At 58.2% G+C, this 24,429-nt stretch overlaps 1 protein-coding gene across 1 annotated transcript; it reads right to left on the reverse strand.

Annotated features, from left to right (window-relative positions):
- Window positions 1–745: 745 nt before the first annotated feature.
- On the reverse strand, window positions 746–24,189 carry Tmem201 (transmembrane protein 201). Its single transcript, XM_076861350.1, has 11 exons — window positions 24,032–24,189; window positions 17,758–17,878; window positions 16,939–17,133; window positions 15,413–15,583; window positions 13,924–14,270; window positions 13,180–13,383; window positions 7,542–7,774; window positions 5,834–5,905; window positions 4,996–5,295; window positions 3,564–3,701; window positions 746–2,403 (listed from the first exon to the last, which is right to left on the reverse strand). Exons 1-11 carry the CDS (start codon window positions 24,142–24,144, stop codon window positions 2,306–2,308), a joined length of 1,992 nt encoding a protein of 663 aa, XP_076717465.1. The 5' UTR covers window positions 24,145–24,189; the 3' UTR covers window positions 746–2,305.
- Window positions 24,190–24,429: the final 240 nt, after the last annotated feature.

Genomic DNA, 24,429 nt, shown 5'->3' on the forward strand with positions numbered 1-24,429 from the left:
ACCCTTGGAATCGAGGACCTGAGGTATTGGGGCCCCTCCTGTGGGCAGCTTGGTCCCATGGTTCTGGGTGGGGCAAGTTAGCCCAGCCTTGTGCCCCACCTGCCCTGGGGGAGTCAAGCACCAACTCACGTCCATCCTCTGGTGGGCACTGGGCCAGGAAGACAGTGGCTCCCTGTGCATTGTGCTGGGCTTAGTATCCCTACGATGGCCTGGATGGACAGCCTGCTAGCTCAGTGACACTGAAGCCAACAAAGAAATGCAAACCCAACGTCCCTGACCTGAGACGGCTTTGAGGGCTGGTCTTGAGGTCCTTGCTCAGCCCAGAGCCCTGTCGTCCTGTGGCTGCATCTCACACTGCATGCAGACGTGCTGGTGCCAAGTCCAGCTGCCCAAGGGCCACAGGCCACTCGGAGTGGGCTCAGCGAGATGAGGCATGTCACACACTGACTCTGAGCCTGGGGCAGGCTTTCTGGTGATGGGCTGAGCACTTTCTGAGTCAGCCCTGGTGTGGGAGGCCCTTCCTCCTCTCTGCTCACAACCTCTTTGGCTCCTCTTGCCTAGGCTGGCCCAGGTCACCAGTCTCCCTTTCAGTAACACCACTGTCACCTGCCACCCCACCCCAGGGGCTCTGCATGGAGGGAGGAGGGGAATCGGTCCCACCTCAGCGGGGCTCGCTCCATGGAGCTGCGAGCAAACAAGAATGAAGAGGAGACAGCGAGGCACAGTTCAAAGGTTGTTATGTTTTTTGGTTTCATTTTTTGCTTTTGTAAACAAAAATAAGGTTGTGTTTTCTGTTTGAAACAAAACATAAAAGCCCTTCCCCGGCCCTGCGGGGTGCTGGGCCACTGGTCCAGGCAGCAGAGCTCCCTGCGTGGGAGCATCCTCAGAGCCAGAGACAAAGGGCACTGGGAATGGAGTTTGGTTTTGTTAGGCAAGAAATAAAATTTAAAAACGTAACATGCCCACCATACAAACGAGGACCAAAAGATGCCACCTCGGTGTTGGAACCCTCTTGGCAGCTGGACTGAGTCCTCACACCACCCCGGCCCCCCAAGTCCAGGGCGGTGGACAGCCCAGGACACAGCATGGGGGCTCCCAGGACAAGATGGCGAGGGAGGGAGGGTGAGGTCAGAGTAGCCTCCTTCCCTGTGTTAAAAAAAGTACTAGGAAGCACCCAGAGCTTAAGAAAATCCCCCGGCAGGGAGAGCCGACAGCGAACGCCCTGCTTGGCGAAATGTACAAAAATAAAACAAAACTTTATCCCTGAATGACAGAGTGAAGACCCCTCTGCCTGCCCCCTGCCCCTCCCCACAGCGAGTCCCAGAATTTACTGAGGCGGCCAATCCCTCCCCCGCGGCACAAACCCCTGAATCAACAGGCAGGCAGACATGCGCGTGGGCCGAGCCAGGGTGGGAGGGGTTCCCGCACCCAGACCCTGACAGCCCACGTGCTCCATCCCCCTCAGGAGGCAAGACTGCCACAGCACGGGGGCAGGGTGGGTCAAAGAGCACTGGCAGGGGCCAAAGGAGTGGGGCAGAGGGTGGCCAGTCGAGGTGGCCTGGGAGACAAGAGGAACCCAGGTGGGCACAGGAGGACAAAGGGGAAGACAGTGGGTCCCGGGTTGAAAGACGCCAAGTACCAGAGTGGGGGCGGGGTGGGGTCCAGTCTGCTCTGAGACCTGCAGTTCATGTGGAGCTGAGGACCTGGAGGCAGTGTGGGCGGGAGGTCCTAGCATACAGGCTGCTTCCTGGGACGGTCACCAGAGGTCACAGAATAGGGAAGAGGGGGAGGGGGAGAGTCTGGGTGGAGGGGGAGGGTGGGTGCTGGAACTGAGCCCTAGGCACCCAATTGCCCACTTTGCCTGAAGCCAGCAGAAAGGGAAAAGGGTGGGGCAGTGACCCAGGGACCATCCCAGGGGCCTTCTTCATCTCTGTGGGGCTCCGAGGTGGCCCCCCATGCCAGGGGAGTACAGTACGAAGATGGCGGCAGGCTCAGGCAGCCTGGCCTCCTGCTGCAGGTACAGTGGTTCTGGCGTTCTGCAGGGCATGTGGACGGCAGGGAGGGGCCTCGGTTTCAGGGTCAGTGTCAGCACCAAACACACCCATGTCAGCCAAGGGGGTGGCAGGCGAGGAACGTGGCCTCGGACAGTCGGTCAGGTGAGGATCGCGGGTGTCCTGAGGACAGGAACGCATGACCTGGAGGTCCAGGCCCTGGAGAGGGGGAGGCACAGTCCCTGGGAGGCTTCTGAGGCCGGCAGTGGTGGAAGCAGATGGCACCTGGGCTCCGCCCTCCAGGACTCCCGAAGTCAGCGCAGGCTCTGGTACAGGTAGGCGGAGGTGAAGAGGGCGTTGGCGGCCAAGCTCACAGCCAGGAGGCCCCGGACCAGGGAGGGGCCAAAGCGCCCTGTGTAGGGGGAGACACCAGTCAGAGGAGCCTTGGAGGGGTCACGGCGGCTGAATAGCACCCAATCCTCCACAAGAGGTGGTTTGTGGGGCCTCCGTGTCCCCCTCCAAAGGTGTCCCTACGATGGAGGACCTCGGCCCTACCGTCCTCCATGGAGCCCTGCCTCCCTGCAGGTGCACCTTTGAGCTCAGGCCGGCAGGCAGCCCAGGGCAGCCTGGGCCATGTCCACCCCTGGGCAACGTGGGACAACCACGACAGCAATTTCAGACAAGGAAATGGGGGTGTGGGTCACCACCTGGCCGGGTCTCAAAGGTAAAAAGCAGTGACTAAGGTCTGTCCTCACCAAGGCCTCACAAGCCACACCCCAGATCTGCCTCACTCAGCTCAATAAAAACCCCTACTGTGGGCCTGTCCTCCTCTTCACCCGCCCTCCCAGGGGAGAAACCACGTTAACCTCTGCCACGGCCCAGCCAGCCAGTATGCAGAAGAGCCAACAGGGCCAGAGCCAGCAGCTTAGAACCCTGCTGTGGGTCCAAAGCCCTCGTCCACTCCCACACTGTGCCGCCTCGAGGTGCCCAAGCCCTGCAGACCAGCCCCAGGTGGGAAGTATCTGGTGTCTGCCCATCCAGCATGGCAGCCGCAGCCATGTGCAGCCGCTGAGCGCTGGTGATGTGGCCAGGACAGCTGGGGAACCAAGTTTTTTTGGGGGCTTAACTACTAAGCCACACCACCAGCCCTTTTTGTTTTTTTTGAGACAGGGTCCTGTGAAGTTGACGAGGTTGGCTTTGAATCTGTGATGCTCCTGCCTCAGCCTCCCGAGTTGCAGGAATTACAGGTGTGCACCACTACACCCGGCCTAAGTTCTTAATTTTATTTTAGTTCAGTTAAATTTAAATAGCACCTAAGGCCACAGACTCATTCGGGAAAGTGGAGGCCTGGACCTGTCCTGGCAAGAAGGGGAGGCCATTTGCTGAGTGCAAACTCTGGATCCAGAGGTACTGGGAAGAGTCCACCGGTTGGAGGATGGTGGTACCTTTGAGGATTCTTTTTCCCAGGGTCACAGGAACTGTGGCTCTAGGCCAGAGCTCTGTACCCACCAGGAGGTGACCTTGCCTTTGGCTCTGTCCCTTCCCATGCCCTCTAGCATCCAGGGAGCAGACCTTTCCAGGCGGCAGCCTCCTCTGAGCACCCTCTGGTGGTGGTATCCACCACACAGGTGGACGACTGGGATGACTCGTCCTCTTTCTTGATGGAGAGGCTGCTGCAGGCACTGCCTCTCTCTGGCACTGATCTCATGTCTGCAAAGAGAAGGATACATGTCTTAGGGGTGCTCACAGCTCAACCCCAGGGACAGATGTGGGCAGCTCCACTTCAATTCCAAGACGTGATCCTTGGAAGTGGTGGGCCAGCCTGTCCCAACCCCCTCACCTCCCCTGGGAAGCGGAAGGCTGAGTTCTTGTTCAGACCCTGTCTGTACCCTTGCTGCTTGGCTACCATGGAGTAGCTGGTTATAGATCAGGTGCCCAAAATGCCCACAAGTGGGACCTCTGGAGGGGGAGGCGGACAGGCAGCAGGGCAGCCCCAGGGACAGGGGACCCCTGCCTAGCCAGCATTCAGCCAGCATGGTTGGAACTTCTGCATTATTAGAGATCGGTGTGTTTGTGTGGAGTCCTAGAAGCTGAAGCCACACACCTGTGATCCCAGTGACTGGGAGGCAGAGCAGAAGGTACATGAGTTTGAGGTCAGTCTCAGCAATTTGGTGAGACTGTTTGTCAAAAAATAAAAAGCTCTGGGGATGTGGCATAGTGGTTAAGTGCCCCTGGGTTTAATCCCTGATTAAGAAAAAAAAAAATTTAAAGGAGCCTAATATAAAAAAATTTTCTTTTCCCCAGTGCCGAGGATTGCCTTGTACATGCTCAGCAAACACCTTGTGCTGAGCTACATCCCCGTCCTAGGCACTTTTTATTTTTCTTATTTGCAGTGTTGGGGGGTTGAACTCAGGGCCTCATGCATGGCTAGGCAAGTATTCTACCACTGAGCTCCATCCTCAACCCAGACCTAAAAATTTTTATTTTTGGTGCTGGAGATTGGACCCAGGAACACTTTACCACTGAGCCACATCCCAGCCCTTTATGTTTTTTTAGACAGGGTCTTGCTAAGTTGCTTCGAGCCTTGCTAAACTGCAGAGGCTGACTTTGAACTTGCAGTCCTCCTGCTTAGGCTCCTAAACTGCTGGGATTACAGGCATGTACCACCATGTCTGGCCCTAAAATTTTTTAAATGCTTTGCAGTACAAGATCATTTGAGCGAAACAAAAACATCTATGACAAGTCACGGCCTGGCTGAGCATGACTGTGTTCAATGGGTCCAGAATGGAGGACCCTGAAGGTCACTTGCAAAAGAAAAACATAAAAACAGCCAGTAGAGGCCAATGTCCTAGGGGTTCAAGGTCACCAGAGCCACTTCACTGGGGAAGTCTGGAGCCTGGGAGAGTGTCCAAGGACAGGACAGCCCCCTTGCAGCACCCCTTGGTGCCGTGTGGAAGGTGAGCTGAAGGTTGTATCTGCAACGTGCTTCGTGCCCCCCACGTACCCACAGTGTGCTTCTTGTCCCGGGTGGGCTGCCTCTGGGGGAGCTGAGGCGGCTCGATGGTGAAGAGGCTGCCATTGTGTGGGGAGTGCTCTTCTGAGCTGCTGGGGGTGTTGGGGGCCTCCCCAGGGGGTGACGGGAACAGCAGCAGCTTCTGTCCCTTGAGGTTGAGCCGGGCGGGGCTGATGAGGGGCCTGCGATGGCGCAGGGAGCCATAGCTGGAGGCCAGTGAGCTGGCCACCGAGGGCACCGGGGAAGGGAGTGGCGAGGTGGGGCAGCTCCCCGACAGCAGAGAGAAGTAATCTGCAGGGAGGGAGGACACAAGAGCAATGACAGCAATGCAGGGATGTGTCACGGCCACCCAGTCCTGGCGCTTCTCCTTCCTTAACCCAGGACGAAGGGGAAGGAGCAGACATGGGGGACAGTGGGAGGCCCTGCTGGAACCGAGGAGGGGCGGTCATGGAGCCTCAGCCTCCTCGGTTTCTGTCCGAAGCCTGGTGCCCCCTTCAGCGGAGAGCAAGGCCCGTGTAGAACAAGCTCAGGCCTGACTCTAGGTCTGGCAGCCCGAGCACGCTGGAGGCTGGAGGCTGGAGGCTGGAGGCTGGAGCCCAGAGCACAGCTCTGTCCACGGCCGACAGCACACCCTGATCCTATAACCCACCGCCCCACTTCACACCACGGGAAACCGGGCCCGGGTGTGGCATTCTTGCCCAGGCCTGGTGTGAGCACAGCTCTGTTGGGTCTCACAGCTCATGCTGGGGCTACCCCACTCTGGAAACCCTGGGCCACCCTGGCCCCAAGCAGCTTTCCTGTCCCCGCTCTTGGCTCCTGCTCTTCTTACCTGAAAGAGGAACCTCCCCGGGTCGAGACATCCGAGATGGTGGGCGGCTCCCGCTGAACAGGTATCCTGAGTCTGACAGCAAGAGAGACAAACTGCACAAGGCCTGCGACCAGATCCACCACCTCTCACCCGACCCACCTGCACTTTCATCCTGCTCTCCCCAAACGCGGAGGGGAGTGATCACTTTTGAGTGATCCCTCAGCCACCACCAGGTACCTTGGCATATCGCCATCTTGAAGATGAAGAAACTGGAGCCCTGGTGGGCCACAGGGTGAGCCAGCGGCTGGTTCAGGCCTCCCACTCCGCATCCCATGTCCTCCCACACGAGGCCCCCATCTTCAGCCGTCTTGAGCTCCACCTTCCCCACTGCCCTAGAGCCAGCTGCCTGTGTTGGACCCCATGGGACGCCCTACTGCCTCCTCCCCAATCAAATGCACCCAGGGCAGGCCCAAATCCAGGATCTCATGTCCCCCAAATGATCTGCTGAGAGCTTGCGGGAGACCTGGAGGACGCCACAGACTTTGTGGTGGGGACAGACTGTTGTTCCCCTGCCCTAGGAGCTCCGCAGGGTCCATCCCAGTGTCCTGCCAGCCCCTTCCCCTCCAGGCCAGCCCCTGTGCCTGGGTAAGGTGAACACATGACCCAAGCATGCTGATCAGTCCCCCAGGACCAGGTCTATGAATGCATCGACAAGCCTGGGGCTCAGGAATGTCCTCAGAACAGTTCCCTGCAGGGGGACAGGCAGCAGCCTGGCTCCTGGCTGGTTACACAGGAACACCAGAGTGTAGGCCTATGTACCAAGGGTCATCACCCTTCACCAGTCCTCTGAAGGCCTTGGACTGTGTCTCCCTGGGGAACGACAGGGCGACCCTCACATGCTCTGGAGCATGCTCACTCACACAGCCTGAGCTTAAGGGCTCAAACCCAGCTCTCAGCATCAGAGGGACCTTGGGCAAGTCACTAGGGAGCAGAGAGGCTGGCACAGAGCCACAGCCCCCTGCCTGGAAAAATTGTTGAGGGGCTTAAATGAGACTCTCACTGCACTTGACCAAGCCTGTGCCTACAGTTTAGCAAAGATAAATCAGATTCACCAAGATGCACCCACATTCTGCCTTAAGCTCCCCTGGCACTCAGAAAGCCACCGCAGGAGACTCCACTGAGAGTGAGGCTTCCCAAAGTCGAGAGGGGATCATTCAGACACTCTGGGTCCCTGAGCACATTTAAAACTGAATTAATTTACTTGTAACTTAGAAGATGCAGCCGGGAAAGGTGAGGGTGAGACAAAAGTCCTTCATGTCAGGGACAGTTGCTGTCCCCCCCAAAGTCTGTGAGCAGCAAGTGCTGGCCCAATGTAACTGACCTGAACAGAATCCCTGCCCTGGGGGACACATTTTCCCTTCCCCAGGACTTGGCTTAGAACAGTAGATTTTAGAATGGTAGAAACAGGAGGAAAAGGCAAAAGCCAGCAAGAGCTCACATTTATTGAGGCCCCAGGGTACCTGTGGCCCTTCCAAGGCCCCTCCGTATACACCTTCATTTAACCCTTTGACCATGCTGCTCCTGTCCCGTGTTTCGGAGGGAAGCAGAGGCTGAGCTGGGTTGAGGCCAAGGGCGGCTGCTGAGCAGGCCCATCCTGTCCTTACCAGATCCCAGTGCAGCTGTCCCTAGCCTGCACCTGCCCACCAATGCAGACATGCATGCCACTTACCTGCTCGAGTCAGAGAGGGAATGGTTCCCAGCGAGAGGGCCCGGCGGAGGCGGCCTGGCAGTGAGGAGGGTGAGGCCCGACGGGGAGACCGGAACAGTTGCTGGTTGGCAAGTGGCAGGAAGCCAGGCGGGGTGGGGATGAACAGGGATGGTGAGGAGCCTGTGACGCTCGGGTGCGGCATGGCCAGGCTGGGGCCGGAGGGGAAAAGGCCGGCAGAGTCGCCAGGGAAGCACCTGCAAGGGCCCATTGGGCACCGAGAGAGGAAGAGGGTGAGCCTGGAAGGTTCTGGAGGCAGCCTGCCCAGCAGGGGTTCATGCCCTGTCCCAGGGTATGAGGGGGCCTTAGTTGGGGTCCCACAGGAGGCGTGCATTAGTTAAAGCAGGAAAGCAGTCGTCCATTTGCGCCATTAGGAGCAGGTGGCTGAGAGGTGGCAGCATGACTCCCCCGACCCTGCATGCCCCTCCAACCCCTCAGGCTCACAGCAAACTACCTCCACTACAAGTCTCAGCATTAAAGTGACACTGTCGCCCTTGCTGACCTCACATCAACCCCGTGCCCTGAAACAAAAATCTAGTTGTGTGCCGTGCGCTCAGTGAGGCTCTATGGACCTGGGCTCCTTCATTCCACTTCCTATTCTGTGTCCAGAGATTCCCAGCAGAGCAGTGGAGCCCAAGAGACACCCTGGGTGGTCTCCCACATGGGCTGGGACCCGGGGAGGTAAGAAAGCACGGGGAGCCCTGTGCATCCTGGGGGCCCTGTGCGTCCTGGGCACGGTTCCTGCAGCCCTCCCAGGGCTCCCCCTTGGGAGGCTGCCTTTTGCTTTCTGCTCTGACACTGGATGCTCTGCTAAAGCCCCTTGTGGCGCAGGGGGAGAGGCGGCCAGGCCTGGCACTGCCAGGCTCTCAGGGGTACACATCAAACTCAAGCTCAGAAAAGACCCATAAACGACCATGAGGCTGCCCGAAAGACAGGTGACAGTGTCTCTTTAACTTGAGAATGGTACAAATCACACAACAGGACGGATGGCCCCAGGCCAGAAGGTCAACCATGCTTCCAATTAAGGCACCCGATTACAGGGGGGAGAGGACAGAGGCAGTTAATACATTAGTCTGCCATCTGGACGGAGCTTTGGGCGTCCCGCCTTACCTCAATCCCAAGGGACAAAGGAGCCCAGCAGACAATGTGGCAACAGATGGACAGGTAGGCTCAGGCCTGTGGTGAGGGGGGCTGGCTACTGCACCCGTGCTCTCCCGACTGAACACTCCTGAGCTACCAACATGCCACCACTCTCCTGGCTATTCCTCTCCTCTGTCCCTTTAAGTTTTATAAGGCAAGGGCGGGGACAGCTGTTGACTCCCTGGATAATCACGTGACCATTCTGATCTTGGGCAAAAAACCAGGAGGCCACCTGGACTTTAGAACCAATGGTGAGACTCAGTGTTTGCAAATTAAGGCAGAGAATCTGCAGAGGGGCCTGGCCAACTGGGCCCAGGCTGGACGCACCCCTGCTCCACCTGCTGACTCGTCCTTCAGACCTGATGCCTGGCTCCTTGCCCCTAAACTCTGGGGAGGGCTCTGCCTCTAAACAAGATTTTGCAGGCTGAGGGCGCCACTTGGGGGCAGAGCATTTGCTGAGTGTATGCAAGGGTACAACACCAAAAAATAAGGTTAAGAAAAAAAGGTTTCGTCTTCTCGTTTTGGGAGTGTACATCATGTGGTAGGCAATGCAGGGCAGTGGCTGGGACCGGCGGGCTACAGGCCCCATCGCACAGAAGCCTGGATAGGAAGAGACTGGGTGCTCAGTCCTGCTGGGGAGTCAGCAGAGAGCATCCGGTCGGCAGCAGGGTGTGGGTCAAGAAGCCGGAGCAGGCCCCTCCAGCAGGTGGCAGCAGGACTCTGCTGGGCCTCCTGTGACCACTCCTCTCAAGGCCAGAGCCAAGGGTGACTCTTGAGCAGAAGACCCCAGGGACCAGTGAGCACGGTCAGGGAGGCAGAGAGGAGAGTATCCCTATCAGGCTATGGGTTTTGGAGGCAGCCAGCTGGGACCAGAGACTCCTGGCCCCTAGGGCCAACACCAGAAGGAGCAGCTGTTGTCTGGTTAGTGTTCCCAGGTTCCCCAGTACTTCCTCACACCCGGGGCCACCCCCCGCATCTCCCAGTTGAACCCGAGAATCCCAACCATCTGACAAAGATGTTTCTGATTTTGGTGCCATGGAAACTGTTGGCACTGTGGGGGGGCTGGAAGTCTACCCTCTTGCTGTGATGTGAGGGAATGTCACTGGATAAGCGGACTCTCACAAAGCCCGAGGTGTGGTCTGTTTGGGCTCAATTTTGCTCTGGACAAGGGTCTCCATGGAGCATCCTTCTGTTACAGGGGCCCTGGCTGTCAGGCTCCAGAGAGCTGTGCAGGTACGAGTGCTCATGTGCTCAAACCCACCGCAGAGAGGGACTCGGAGCCCGAGATGCACATCTGTGACCCCCAACTCCCCAGGGTAGTGGCTGTGGGTGGGGCCAGCAACATAACTGACACACGAGAAGCCACGGCCTTCTCCTGCCCCGCCTCATCAAGAGCAGGAGAGAGGTTATGTTTTAAGCAGCTGTTTATTGAGATAGGAAAAATATGCAGCAAGGCAAACGAGGAAGGGTGGCCCCTGAGCCATCTGGTGACATTGTCACCAGTTCCCAGATCTCCCACCCAGACTCCTGTGTACATGCCTACACCCCAAACAAGCCCCCCCGCTGCCCCAGCCCTGGCAGAGGCCCTTCTGAAGAAACGTGAAAGAAAACAGGAAAAGACGCGTGGTACCTGACGCCACCCGGAAGTAACAGGGCCCGGGAGGCATTTATTGAAAACACAGCATTCAGATCATGTCGTCTACAGTGGTTGGGGTCACTACACAGTCATCGACAATGCTACACAACAGGACAGATGAGACTGGCACCAGTCGCAGACAGAGGACCACAGGCCCCTTCCTGGCAGGGCTGGGCTGGCTGAGGGGTCCTGGAGGATGGTCCTGGTAGTCTGCTCCAGGGCCCACTCGGCAGGGTTGGGGACCGCAGAGCCAGAGGGTGAAGATGGCTGAGCCTACCTCTCCCACATCTCAGCAGGGATGGTCACCCTGACCTGGGACGTTCTGGCGGTGGGCCTCAGGCCCCCTCCAGGGAAGCCTGCACTTCCTCAGTTGCCACTATTGATACCAGAAGGTGCCGGCACTTGTAATGAAAACTTCAGCGGACAGTTAAAAGTCACACAAAACTCTAAAAAGGCCAGGAATCCTTACTCGCACGTGTCTTTTCACACCCACTAGAGGGCAGGAGACACATCTGCTTGGTAAGGGATCCCTGCCAGCCAGAGCTGGCTCAGGGTATTATAAATAATTTAAATAAACACACACATCCTGCTCCTGCCCACCGTCAAGAGCGCAGAAATCAGTACCACACTGTCAGCTTGGAGAAAAGGAGATTCACATCACACCAAGAGCACGCATGGCTGACAGCCTGGCCCTGCCACCTTCCCCCTAGGCGGCTTCACAAGGTGGAAGGACAGGCAGGTGAACCTCCAGGGCGGCTGTGTCCCCCCACTCCTCACTGCTGAGCACAGAGGCATGGCCGCATCCACCTCTTTTCTGAGGGGCTTTTTCTCTCTCTCTGCACGCAGAACAAGAAGCCGCGTCCAGCACGGCCAGGCCTCGTGTAAAGTCACAGAAGGCCACAGAAACCCAGATGGTCTCCTGCCCTAGCTGGGCTCCCCTCATGCAGAAACTGAGCAGGATGTGAGCTCCTACTGTCCATTATGGAGGCTAGAGGGTGGATGGCCTCACAGGATCCTTGGACTTAACAGCTTACAATGGTGGGGCCTAGGCACGACTCTCCAACTCCCCATGGGGCACCACGGTGAAGCTGACCAGCCATCTTCCACCTGCCCATCTGCACCCCAGACCTAGGCAGCTGGTGGCCCCTTTGCTGGGTGTGGCCCTTACATGTGTAATCTGCTTTTGCCCTCCTGGGCTCTGAGGCAGAGGGTGGAAGAGCTGGCAAACTGTAGGCCAGTCACAGCAGGGCTTATGTTGAGTGACAAATGGCAGGACAGACTGGCCCTGGAGGGAGTGTACAGCCTACTCAGGGGCACCACAGGCTACATGCCAGGCAGGCCCAGGCTGGGCCCACGCTCCTGCTGGATCCTTGCACACAGCCTCAAAGCCAAGGTCTATCTCCACATTTGGACGGCACCCAGTTCTCAGAGCGTGTCCACATGTGCTACTTCATGTGACCCTTACATCCCCAGAAGCTACATCCCAGGGCCCTGGAGAGGGGACCACCTATTGTTTTGGATGGTTAATCGAGGCTAGGAACAGCAGGGGCCTGGCCAGGACAAACAGCTAATGAGGACCCGGGTATGGCCCTTCTCTGGGGCAGCTTTGGGCGGGCAGCACCCCAGGCAGCCCTGCCTCAGAGGGAAAGGCAAGGCTGAGGCCCCGTGGCTACCCTCTGGGGAAGTGGGGGGCAGGAGGTACGGCACCCTGCATGAGCTGCTACAAGGAAGCCAGTGGGTGACAAGGCAGAGGAGGACAAGGTGGCAATGACTATGGGTCACTATGAGCCTCTGGATCCCTTGGGCCCCTGACCTGCATAGAACTGGGGCAATCTGAGCTTCTCTCAGGCACCATATGGGGTGAGCAGAGGAGCTGGGCATGTCCCAGGCACAGGGGGGAGCAAGGCCAATGACAGCACTCAAGTCCTGCTCTTGCCATCCAGAGAAGGGCAGCCTTGGCCCAGCTGGCAGGGCAGGGCAGTGGGAGGGTGTGCATGTGGAATGCCCAGTAACTAACTTATGAGCAGAGACTATTAAGACTCTGCACCCTGGGCAACCCCAGCACAGCCTGGCTGTCAAGAAGGAGCCTCCTGACTACGCAAAGCAGCAGGATTTTCTACTATCCACCTTGGGATGGGGCTCACCACACAAATCATGGTCAAAGCCAGGTCAGGCCCAATACTACACTCCGCATTCCTGGGGAAGGAGGCCGAGGGATCATGCGGACTCAGGAAGGTCTTAGTGCAGGGAACGGGGTAGTGGATCAAGGGACAGACCAGGCAGGAGGTCCTATGCGGGGACAGGGTGGTGATTCTGTTCTAGCCCTCACTCACCCAGAGTGGCACCTGCCCTGCCAAGCAGCCTGAGTGGACAGGTCACACAGTAAGGGCTCAGCAGGTAGCCACCATCACTGCCCTGTACCAGGGGCTCACCCCTGGGAGCTGGAGCCAGGAGAGGGCCACACATGGTGGTGTGTACGTGCGTGTGCCTGCAGGATTAGAGCTGGGGTCAGAGGCAGACTGTGAAATGCTGCTCATGTTTAGGTCACTGGGGCTGTGAAAGGGTCTCAGGCCAGAAGTGGTGGTAGTGGTGAACAGTTCCTGGGCTCTTGGGCAGCACCTCAACTGGGGGATGGCCTAGCAGTGCTGGGAAGGAAAAAGGGGCAATGGAGAGGCTGGACTGAACTCGGGGCTCTAGGCTGGGTGGATGGGAAGTGAGACAGGTAAGAAGAGAGAAGACTGAGGGGTGTCTGTTCCGGGCACGAGTTGCACCCTGGGCCTGTTCATCCATCTGTCCTCCCCCCGCAGTCACTGCTGCTTCTCTGACCTTCGGGGCCGGAACCTCCGTGGGCCCGTTGCTTTTCTTGTTGCCACAGCTGCAGTGAAGCCCACAAGGCAGCACAGGGATGTGGTACTGAACTTGAGTGTGTCCAGCCAGCTGGGTGAGGCCGCCTGCAGATATTGTTGGGCCAGGTGCAGCCCCAGCAGCAGGGCCCAGAGGCAGGTGGAAAAGGCATCGATTCTTCGGAGCCTGTGAGGGGACAGGAGGGGCAGGTGAGTGCCCAAGAGGCAAGGTGGGAACCCTCAGCCCCCTTCATCCACACTGGGCCTTGCTCAGAGTGCAGAGTCCAGAGCCAGGGGGATCCCTCTTCTGGCTCAGAAGCCACAAGCCCTGGGACAGCGCAATTCCTAAGCTGGTGAAATGGGCTAAGGAAACCTCTTGAGCCACTGTGTGGACGCAGCAGGTGTGGAACTGCTATCACTCGAGAAGGAAGCATGGCCCAAGAGCACCTCGCCTGAGCCCTGCAGCCCACAGGGCAGATGGTCATCATCACCCGACTTACAGACGGGAGCATGAGAGAGAGAAGTGAAGTGTCAGGGCCCAGCTCACAGTGGGCAAGTGCTGGTGACCCTGCCCCTGAAAGGTAAGTCATTTGCTATCCTGTCTCACCTGCCAGACTAACAAGTCTCGTTTGGCTACATGGTGGAGTTCAGCCCAGGGCTGTGCACCAACGAGGCCTCTCGGCTCCCATCCCTACACAGCAATGCAGAGCTCGAATCCCACACGTACCTGATGCGGCCGGCCAACAGCATGGCCAGCAGGCAGGTGAGCAGGCCCAGCAGTACAATGCCCATCTGGTGGCTCTGCCCAAAGGCCCAGGCCTCAAGCAACTTCTCTGCTGTGTGCTCGGGCAGCAGGCCCAGCAGCTGCCGCCAGCCCTCAGCCCCAGGGGCAGTGCCATTGTCCGGCATGGCTGAGCCATTGCTGCCAGGGGGCAGAGCTGGGGGCAGGGCAGCCTCTGGGGTGAAGGGGTCACTGGGGCCATACAGTGCAGCAGTCAGCAGGAAGGCACAGGCCAGGAAGGCCAGAGCACGGAGCAGGATGACCTGGACTGGGGCCTTCACCGTAGAGAAGCTCTGAGAGGGAGAAAGAGAGATGGGTCAGCAAGTGCCACCAACAGCCACCTGTGCCCTCTGGGGGGTGGAGATTTCGGGGAGGGGCTGGCCAGGGCCCTATGGCACCCACACCCACTCGAGAGCCCGATACTCAAGAGATGCCCTGTTCCCACACCCCTCAGCTCTGTTAGGACACACCACTGGCTCGTCCCACTCCTGCCCCCACCTGGCGTGGGGGGGGCACCCTCCACCGTGCTCACTCTCCCTTTAAACAATCTCTTCCACATTGTAGAGACCGTATTCCTCCAAACAAGTTTCCAAATTTATATTGTCAAGTTCTCACTTGTGCTTTTAACTAGCACTGGAATAACCATACAGTTAACGCTGGCAAAAGTTAAGTTAAACAGTACAGTCAAGCCATTTAGTGTATGGGGCCATGCAGTCAGAATGAGAACCACAGGTCTGACAAGGGTCCACCTGGTGTCCTGCTGTGGGCCAGGGACCCAGTGCAGACCGTTAACCACACCAAGTGCCCCAGGGCACATCTCAAGACATGAGAGGACACTGTTTATTTCTAAATCCACCTGGAACTATGTTGAGTTAAGGGTTTTTTTTTTTTTTTTTTTTTGTGGTGCTTAGATCAAATCCAGAACCTTGTATGTGCCAGGAAAGTGCTCTCCCTCCGACATGCACATCTATTCCCTCATTTTTCAAATTATCAGAATATTTCATTAATTAAGTACTGTGATAACAGTTAATAGTTTCAGCCAGACATTCCCAGGTTTAAACCCTGATACTGGTGCCTAGCAGATGTGGCAGGTGTGGGGCTCTGTGCAAGCTTCTCAGCCTCCCCAGAGTCGTAGGAGTCACAGCACCTAAGAGCAACCACGAAGGCCGTTATGAGGAATGCACATAACGATGCCGCGTAAGTGCCACTCAAACCCATGCTTGGGCATGTAAACAACCAAAATGTCACGGTCCTGGTCACTCTCCTTGGGAACACACACGGCTGGTGACAAAGGGACTTGGGGGGCAGGGTGGGAAGGGGTTTTAGGGGAAGGTTGTTTCCCCAGGAAGGGTCACTGAGGCCCAGCCCTCTGGCAGGGGCTTCCCATGTAGACCCAAGGCTCCAGAAGCCCACGATGCCAGTCTCAGACCTGTACCTGGGCCTGGTCTGCCTCCCGGCGCCTGAACTGGTGGCTGAGCAGCAGGGCCCGCAGCTGGCGGTTCTGGTGCTTGATGTAGTACTCCACGGCTGCCTGGCATGGCCGGCACAGCTTGTACATCTGCTCCAGGTGGTGGCGGTACACCTCGATCTCCTCGTCGTATCTCCCCTGTGGGTGAGGATAGAGGCTTGGTTCTGGGGGCACCTGAGCTCCCCTGGTTCAGAACCAGGTCCTGCCACGTATAAGAGAGTTACCATGGGCAAGTACTCCCACTCTGAACTGCCTGCCTCTCTGCCACTGAATGGTGATGCAGGCTCCCAAGAGTGAGGGACAGCACAGGGCAGGGGCACAGGTGACAGCAGTGTTCTAACAAAACTGCTGCTCCAAGCACGTACCTGGAGGTCAGGCACTGAAGAAGCACTGCCTGCAGCAGTCCCCACTCCTGCCTGGAGCTCCTGGAAGGTGGGTGACCTACAGGAGGCAGCTCTAGGCTGCTGCTGGAATCAACCCAGCAGACGGGCAACCCCAGCTCAGGGACTGCCCTTACCCTTGACTGATGGTCTAAAATGCATTATAGCTGCTGGCTAGGCCAAGGCCTTATTGAGGAGCTAAAGGGTTCTTTGGGCTTCTGGAATATCCCAGAAGACAAGTCCCATCCCTACCATCCTCAGAGATACAGCACTGTACCTCCAATGTCTTATAGTCTGGAGTGGCTAAGACGATTATCAGTTTGATCTCTTGAGGAGACCAAGCATGTCAGAAAAGCCATCTGGTGCCAGGTCCCCTATTCCTCCCCTTTCTGCAGACCCTTCCCTCCTTGCTTGGCCTGAGCTCACTCTGTTCTCTCCCCCTCCTAGGCTGGACCTAAGAAAGCTGGTGTTTCTGGGCTTCAGCTGGGATCTGCCTCTGAGGTCACAGGACCTAGGCTAGGCAACGTCTGGGGATAGGGTCCAGGAGGAGAAATCTCTGGATCTCAAGGAGGGAGGTCGAGGGGAACAAAGCTCCCAGCTCAGTCCAATTCCTAACTTCAAGTTTCTTAGCAATACCTAGCTTCCTTCCTCTCCCAGAGCTCTGAGTGTTCCCCACCAGCTCAGAACTGCCCTTGCTGGGCTGAGGTGTAGCTCAGTGGTGCAGCACTTGGGTTTAATCCCTAGAACCCTTCACCCCCAGGAACTGCACAGGCTGCCAGTGGGTAAAGGGACCTAGAAAGATGGGAACAGGACAGGGCCCAATGGAGTCCAAGTTCCTTATCTCTTTCTGTCCAGGGACAAAAACCTCTGGAACAGCAATCCCTGGGGTTTCCACTGGTGTTCCTGGGCTGAGACCCCAGGCAGTAGGGACAAGACAGGGAGAGCAGGCAGTTTGGCTCTAGTGGAGAATGAAATTGCACTCCCTGGAATGTGGCCAGACCAGGGTCAGGGGAAGGGGCCTTGGATACCAGGGACAGGGGCTGAATAGGGGCTGGAGGAGCAGAGCTAGCCCCAGCCAGCACCTGTGCACCTCGGCCCTGCCACCCTGCTCACCTCCTCCCGCGGTGCGAAGGCGGCCAGCTGCTTGATCTTGGTGGTCTGGTGGTGGCTGCACCTTCTGCACAGAAGGACTTGGCTGCTCACCCACTGCTGCGGCTGTGTGGGATCCTGGGGCACGCGCACGCTGCTTACCACGTGATTCAGGTGCTCCATGTATTGGGCAGGGATCGGCTTGTTGTAGTCACCATTCTGTGGAGGAGTGTGGGCATCCTGGTTAGTGGGGAGCCCACTCCCAGACCCTGGCTGGCTCAGCTAGAGGCCACTGCAGGATGCTTCGGGATCTCAGACATTCCCACCCTTTCTCTATGTGACAGAGCAGCAGCTTTTCCTCTGACACCTCACGGGTGCTGGGGCAGGGCCTGCACACACACCTGGCTCTGGCTTCATTGCTCGGAACCCAGATTGTGAATAGTGGCCTGTGAGCGGGCAGCCTGCCTGCTCTGTGAAGTCTTACCGGAAATTGGCCACTCTCCTTCATTCACATATTGTCTGTGGTAGCTGGGCAGTCGAGCAGCTGTGATGGACCACGCTGCTTGTAGAGCCGCAGATCTGGGCCTGCCTTAAGTCTGCCACTTGTAATGGCGAGATAGCTGACAAGCCACCACGGCTCCTTGAGCCTGGTTCCTCCCCCACAAATAAGGGTGTTGTGCCAGGACAACTGTGAAGCATGCGTGAGATGCCAGCACCCTGCTCACGGTCCAATGGATGGAGATGTGGCGGCCACCAATCCTGGGATGGGCCAGGGTGCAGGTGGCTTTGAGTTGCTGTCTCGGGAGCACCAGCCCCACCTGCCCGCCTGCCCACGGCCCGCACCTCCTGGAAGCCGTTGTATTGCTCGCAGTGGGGACAGTCCCAGCAGTTGCGGTTCCCATATGGCACCAGTGTGTCCTGGTTGCAGAACCAGCAATTGACCATTGTGTGCGTTGGCTTCACCCTGTGGACCAAGGACAGCAGATTCAGTCCAGAAGCCCTCAAGACTTGTGAGAGGGGAGGCCACCAAGCCCTGCCCCAGGCCACCAGAGAAAGGATAACAGAAGCAGGATCCCAGCTGGAGATGCAGGTGAGCTGCCAGAGGAAACGGCGGCCGAGGGAGAGTTGGGAGAGGAACTCAGACTCCATGTGCTGTGGCTGGACCAGAAGGACCAAGCGAGGGGGCCACAGCTGACAAAGTACCTCCCAGGAAGAAGCTGGAGACTCTCCGGATCCAACAGTTCCAGCACATCCACATGGGGACCTAGGGCCACCAGCCCCCGTCCCCCGGCTACCTGGGGCCCAACTCAGGATGGTCCCTCCCCAGGCTGTGGAAATGGTGTTCTCCAGAGTTTTCTAAGGGAAGGGAGTCACCCGTGAAAATCTCCCAGACTTTTTTGCTTCCCAGAAAAAGTCCCTGGAGTACGACGGCCAAGGAGCAGGGACTAGTGACAGCTGCTGGGCCAGGGCCCAGCCGTCCTAGTGAGGCAACAAATGTGGGCAGGTCCACAGTGGCCTTCCCTGGTCACACTTGTGGTGACAGGTGGGGGCTTCAGGATAAGCCTGGCCCAGACACTGGGGGATCTGTGTTCTGGGTCCCCTGTCCCCCTCCATCTGCTTCATTGGCTGTGGGGCGTTGTATGGGGGAGGGGGGCACAAAACAAATACACAACAAACTCCTCAGTCCCAGAGCCTAGAAGGACGGGAGTGAAGGAGGCAGCTGGGAGTTCTTACCTCCCAGCTCAGGGCCCACGTCTGTGAAGCAGGAGCTTCTGCACACTGCAAGGGCTCGATGGCATAACATACAAAGGGCTCTGCCAGCCAAGGGACAGCTCTGTCACTATTCTTGTTACTGGCCTGGGGGGACGGTAGCTCCAGGGAAGCAGGGCACAGCTGCTGCTGCCTGGCCTTGCCCTCCTGTGCCCTCCCATCGACTGTCTATGGGCAGGATAAAGTGGTTTCATCACCTGTCGCCTGGGGACAAGAAGGCTGCCTTCAAGGCCTGTTCCTGGGCAGTGCTTAGGATGCTGGGCCTAGAGTCAACCTCATAAACTGTAGTGATGTGGGGGTGGGGAGGCCAGAGGGTGGCCATGGTATGCCACTGGCAGCCTCTGCCTATACCTGCTTCCTACTCTGGCCCAGGTCAAAGCCCTCATCATGACAAAAACCAGCTGCATCTTGTCAAGAGCACAGGGCTAGCAGGCAAGGCCTGAAGACAGTGCACAGGGCAGGGGTGGCTCTGTGTTCATTGGCATGGCCTCCAGGGAGGGTCACCCAACTTCCTGGAATCCCCACTTCATTCCCTCACCTAACAAACTGGGACACTAAGACTCACTGCCCCAGAATGGCTGCTGGGAGGATCCAACCAGAGAATGTAGGAAAGCACTGGGCACGGCAGGTGACCCATGCTCAGCGCCAGCCAGCTTCACTGGGCACCAACAATGGGGCCAGTGTGGCTGGAGGCGTGGAATCTCTGCAGTGGTGGTCTGGTGGCCTGGGCAATTAGCACTCACTGTTTATTAATTTGTACTGCTTTACAAGCCTCTCTAGTTGTGCATGGGGGTGTGTCCTGACAGCCCGTGACCAGGCAGTGTGTCCTCTCTCACCGCTCCCCTCCATGCCTATGACAAGGCTCTGTACCTACCTGTCTCTAGGGCCCCTCAGCCATGGTTTGTTTGAAGAGGAAGACCACCCCCTGTGCCTGCCCTGGGAACCAAAGACAGGTGAGCAGGAGTGTGGCTCCGCTGCCCAGGGGGCCTTCAGAAGCCCCTCCCATCCAGGGAACCCCTGCCAGGGAAATGGTTCAGGGCCCTAGAAGGAGCCCAGCCTGGAAGGGAAGGCAGGAGGTTAGCCTTTGTCCCAGGCCAGCAGCTAATCTTTGATGGGGGCAGAGGTATTCTTTTGTGGCCACAGTGGCTGTTGCCCACTCTGGCTAGGCAGTCTCCAAACCAACAGTCACCTCCTAGCCCCAAAAGGTCTGTGGGTGGCAGTGAGGGGCTACTGGTGGAATCTCAGGACCCCTCCCACTAGTACGGCTGCCTCCCAGGCTTCAGACATCAGCTGGTGGGTGAATGTGACAGCCCAGGCAGGCCAGGCAATCCTGGCCTTGAGGCCTCCCTCTGCCAGGCCTAATGCAGCAGTGGCTGAGCCAACCTCACCTGGCCTGGCTTCTGCTCAGAGAAACGCCCCTGCCCCAGCTCACATTTCCCTCATAAACCCCGGGGCCCACTTCTCTCCACCCAGCCTACGACTACCCCATAACTGGTTCTAGGACACAGCGTACCTAGCAGGTTTGAGGTGAAAAGACAAAGTGACCCAGGCAGCCTCAGGCCCACGAACCTTTTAGGAGGTTACTTGGGGCTTATGGGTGGGCCTGGAAGGTACTCTCCTAGCGCCTGACACCATTATACTAAGCTCTTGGGCTGCTGGAGGGGCCTGAGGTAGTCATGGGGCAGAAGCATAGCCCAGAACAGAGGGGAAAACTATGAGCAGGAGGAGTCTCTGAAGAGGCTGGCAATCCGGGAGGCCCCGGCACAGAGCGTTACTCAGAACAAAGCTCCTGCCCTGAGGTCTCCCCACTCTTCTAGAGTGCCCACAACTTGAGTTCCTTGAGGCCTACCTCTGCCAGGCTGCTCTGTGTCACACAGAAGAGACACTGAAATGGCTCAGCTGCCATCCTGAGGAGCTCCAAGGGCATGTGTACACTGGTCTCCACCAGGCCGAACAGCACACGGCCTGCCCGAGGCCCAGCCCTGTCACTTTGACCCTGGGCACTGTGAGCAGGCTTGGTGGGGGTTGGAAAGACTTGTCTCTGTGAGTCAGGCTTGGTTCCCTCACAGGCCCAGGGAGAGCTGGCCTCACAGGGTGTCTCTCTTGCCGTTTCAACTGCTGGGTGGCCACGCAGATTACCTCATCTGCCCTAAGTATCCAAGGAGCCTCCTGGGCTTACTTCAACCATGGTGGCATCACACTGCAAAGTACACCAAATTCCACAGTGATGCTACCAACACCAAAACAGAAACCCCAAGTTCTACCCCTAGGAGGACAGACCTGGCTTGGGGCGACTCTTTGCCTATCAGTTCACCAAGCACCATGCAAAGTTTGCAGAGATGCAAGGACTAGCATAGTGCTCCACTTGGTCCTGCACATGAGGACAAGAATGACAACTCGCAGCAGGAGACAGATGCCACAGGAAAGTAGCCAACAAGCAGGGCATCTGCTATCACCCCGAAGAGCAGGTGTGCTCAAGCCAGGTATGGTGGTGCACACCTGTATTACTAGCTACTCTGGAGGACAAGGCAGGAGGGTCACAAGTTTGAGGCCAGACTGAGCAACTTAGTGAGACCTCAAAAAACAAAAAGGGGTGGGGATGTAGTTCAGTGGTAGGGCACTCCTGGGTTCAATCCCCAATACCAAAAGGAAAAAATACCCAAAACACAAACAAACAAAAAAGAGTGGGGGCACCCAACAGCAGGCAAAGGTGGGGACCATGTGAGGTGAATGCACCCAGGCACAAAATCTGCTCAGCTTGGGTGGGCAGCCCAGGACATAAGTGGCGAGAAGTGGACCTGGCAACATGAGGGTTCCCTAGAGGGCTGTGTGGCACGAGAGGCTGTGCTACACAACGGGGGAAGTTGCCTCCTCTTCATTCCCAAACAGAAGAAAGACGATCCTAATAAACCCCAACGCAGTGCCGGGAGCCCCAGGCAGCATGTGACGGGTGCAAGGAAGTGTGTGCTTGCAAAGGGCAAATCCTGGACACACGATAAGGTGGGATGAGACGTACCAGAGCAGCAGAGTCAAGGGCTAGGGGGTGGCATAGGAAGCCACAGGCCGTCATGGCTGCCTGGACGGTGTGAGCAAGCCCAGGGAAGTGTTATTTGGGCTGTGCTGCCTGTGAGCGCAGAGAAGCAGCCCAGGTGCTTAGTGAGCACGCAGAGCATGAGGCTTGGTTGACATAAGGCGGGGCTCTGCCACTTACAGCTGGGTGATGTGGGACAGGAAGACCAACCTCCCCAGGACTTTGTTTTCTCATCTGTAAAATGAGAGAATAGTATATCTGGCCCTTTGGTGTTGCTGCCTGGGGACAGCTCCAAGTGCTTATGGCCCCACTATCACCACAGTAATGGTAGCTGATCTGGTCGTTAACAATAATCAGGGTAAGGGGACTCATGGGGGAGGAAGCCACAGTTATTGGACTTGACTGGGGTTCTGGGGGACTTTAGAGAAGTGACCACTTCCTGGGCATCTCAGTGAGGCTTAAAGCCCAGGGTAAGGCTGACCTAGAACGAGTCCAGAGGATGCTCCCTCCACATTCCTCCTCAGGGGCACCTTCCTGCCCTCTGCCATCTCTGTGCTAAGCCTGCAAACACTGACCCCACCAAGTCACCTTCCAAAAACAACTATCCTTTCATGCCCTCCTTAGGGTCATTCAAAATCCCTGCTGTGGCCAGAACCAATGACTCCTCACTGTCACAGTTTTCTCCCTGTTGGAGGGAGAAAGGTGCAAGCAGCCACTTTCCAGACTGTTCTCCAGATGACACCCAATGCCCTATGAGGACACTGAGAGCATCCTGGGAAGGACAGGTCCTTCTCTGTCCAATCAACAGTAACAGTCCCAACACTACACCTCAACCCTCTGGTGTTGTTCAGGGACACGAAGGGACTTCTGCACCCACAGCACAGCTCACCCCGCACCTCACCAAGACCTCTCATTTTGTCTTGTTTCTGGCAGAATGAAAGCCATAGCTGACAGGTCAGGAAGGGGAAATTGGTACCTGGGAACAGTCACAGCACAAGACATCCAAGAGTGTGTCACAGTGAGCAATCCCTAGTCACATGCAGCCACACTAAACCCAGGTGAGCAGGTGCAGACTCTGCTCCTCGGCTGTGCTCCCAATCCTGGGCTGCCGAGGTGCTGCTGTCCAGGAGGAACCTGGCTCTGTGCCAGTTCTGCTGCCCATAGGCCCTCTGTGTAAGAAAATGACTGGTTCAGACCAGCTGGTCCTGCAGGCCCCTCCAGCTTCCAGGAGCTGGGCAGGAGTCAAACATGTGGAGACTCAGGGTGAGCGACCCTTTGAGTTGAGGGCTCCCTCAGTTCCCCAGGAGGCAGCCCCTCCTCCAAAGACACCAGACACCTCTTCCTCTTCAAGAGGTCTCTGTGATTCGCCCAACCCACTCCTTTTTGCCTGTCTCTCCTCTGAGATGGTTAAGGAAGACTCTCCAGTCACGCTTCTGGGTTCAAGCTGCAGCTCTGCCACCTGCTGCTGAGTGACCCTGGGCAAGACCTTTTGCACCCTTCACCTTCGTGCATCCCTTGTTGTCTCTAGGATGGTCTCACAACTCCACTTTCCTCCCTGTGCCCAGGGAAGGTGGATCAGTGGGGAAACAGTTGGCTATTCCCACCCCCAGGCCTTGCTGAACCAAAAGGCCATTCCACTTCTATGCCTGACCATGGAGTCGATGGAGAAGCCAGATGTGAATGGAAGGTCTGCATGATCTCGGCCTGGCAGGGTGGAGGACGGGCCCTGTCCATCTCAGACACCTCCGAAGCAGCTTGGCTTTGCCCATCTCCCGGAGGCAGTCCAGCCAGGAGCCAGGAGTGCAGGTTCCAGACACAGGCAGCATCTCTCCTGATATGGACCTATCTGGCTTGCTGTCTCTCGGCTTTTCCTGGGGGAAGCAGTAGTGGCCTGAAATGGCCGATGTGAGCAGTGTGTGGCCCGAACCATGACACGCAGAAGAGCAAGTCCCAGCTATTATCAACGCATCAGACGCGCTGCCGGGGGCCCAGGGCGGAGGGGGCCCAGGGCAAGGGGCCCAGGGCAGGCCGCCAGGGGACAGCGACCTCCGGGCCTGCAGGGCGTGAGGCGCGAGCGCTGCGGGCGCAGCGGGCGGAGGAGCCCGCAGCCCCCGCGCCCGCCGCTCTCGCCCGCACCCCACACTGTGGAGCCCCCGCCCCCGGCCAGGCTCCCCAGCCGCTTCCCCACTCGGTTCCAAACCCGGTCTTTTCGGGGCGGGCGTGGGGCTGCAGCGGTCCCGCGCGTTCGCAAGCAGGCCTCCGCGGGACTGGGGCGGGGCGGCGGCCAGGCCGCATGGGGCCGGCCCGCGCACTCACCTCCGCGCGATCCGGTAGAGCAGCACGCCGGCGGCGGCGCACGCTGTGACCCCCAGGCCGCCGGCCAGGCCGGCCGTGGGGCAGCGGGCCAGCAGCGCGCTCACTCCTTCCATGGCTCCCGCGCGGGCGGCGGCGGCGGCGGGCTGGGGGCGCGGGCCGCAGCGGGACGCGGGGCGGCGGCGCGCGCCTGCTCGCGCCGTGACCTTCGCCGCTTTGTAGCAGGCGCGGGCCCGCCCCCTGACTCGGCGCGCTCCCGCCGCTCAGCCTATCGCGGCGCGGGGCGAGCCCGGGTGGGCGGGGCGCCGGCGGAAGCGCGCGGCGCCTGCTCGGGCGCGCCCCCCGGCGTCCGGAGGTGGAAGGCGGCGCGCAGAGGCGGACCAGAGTCCCGCCCGCGCACG

Source organism: Callospermophilus lateralis, chromosome 7 (genome assembly GCF_048772815.1).
Source record: "Callospermophilus lateralis isolate mCalLat2 chromosome 7, mCalLat2.hap1, whole genome shotgun sequence".
Lineage (NCBI taxonomy): Eukaryota > Metazoa > Chordata > Mammalia > Rodentia > Sciuridae > Callospermophilus > Callospermophilus lateralis.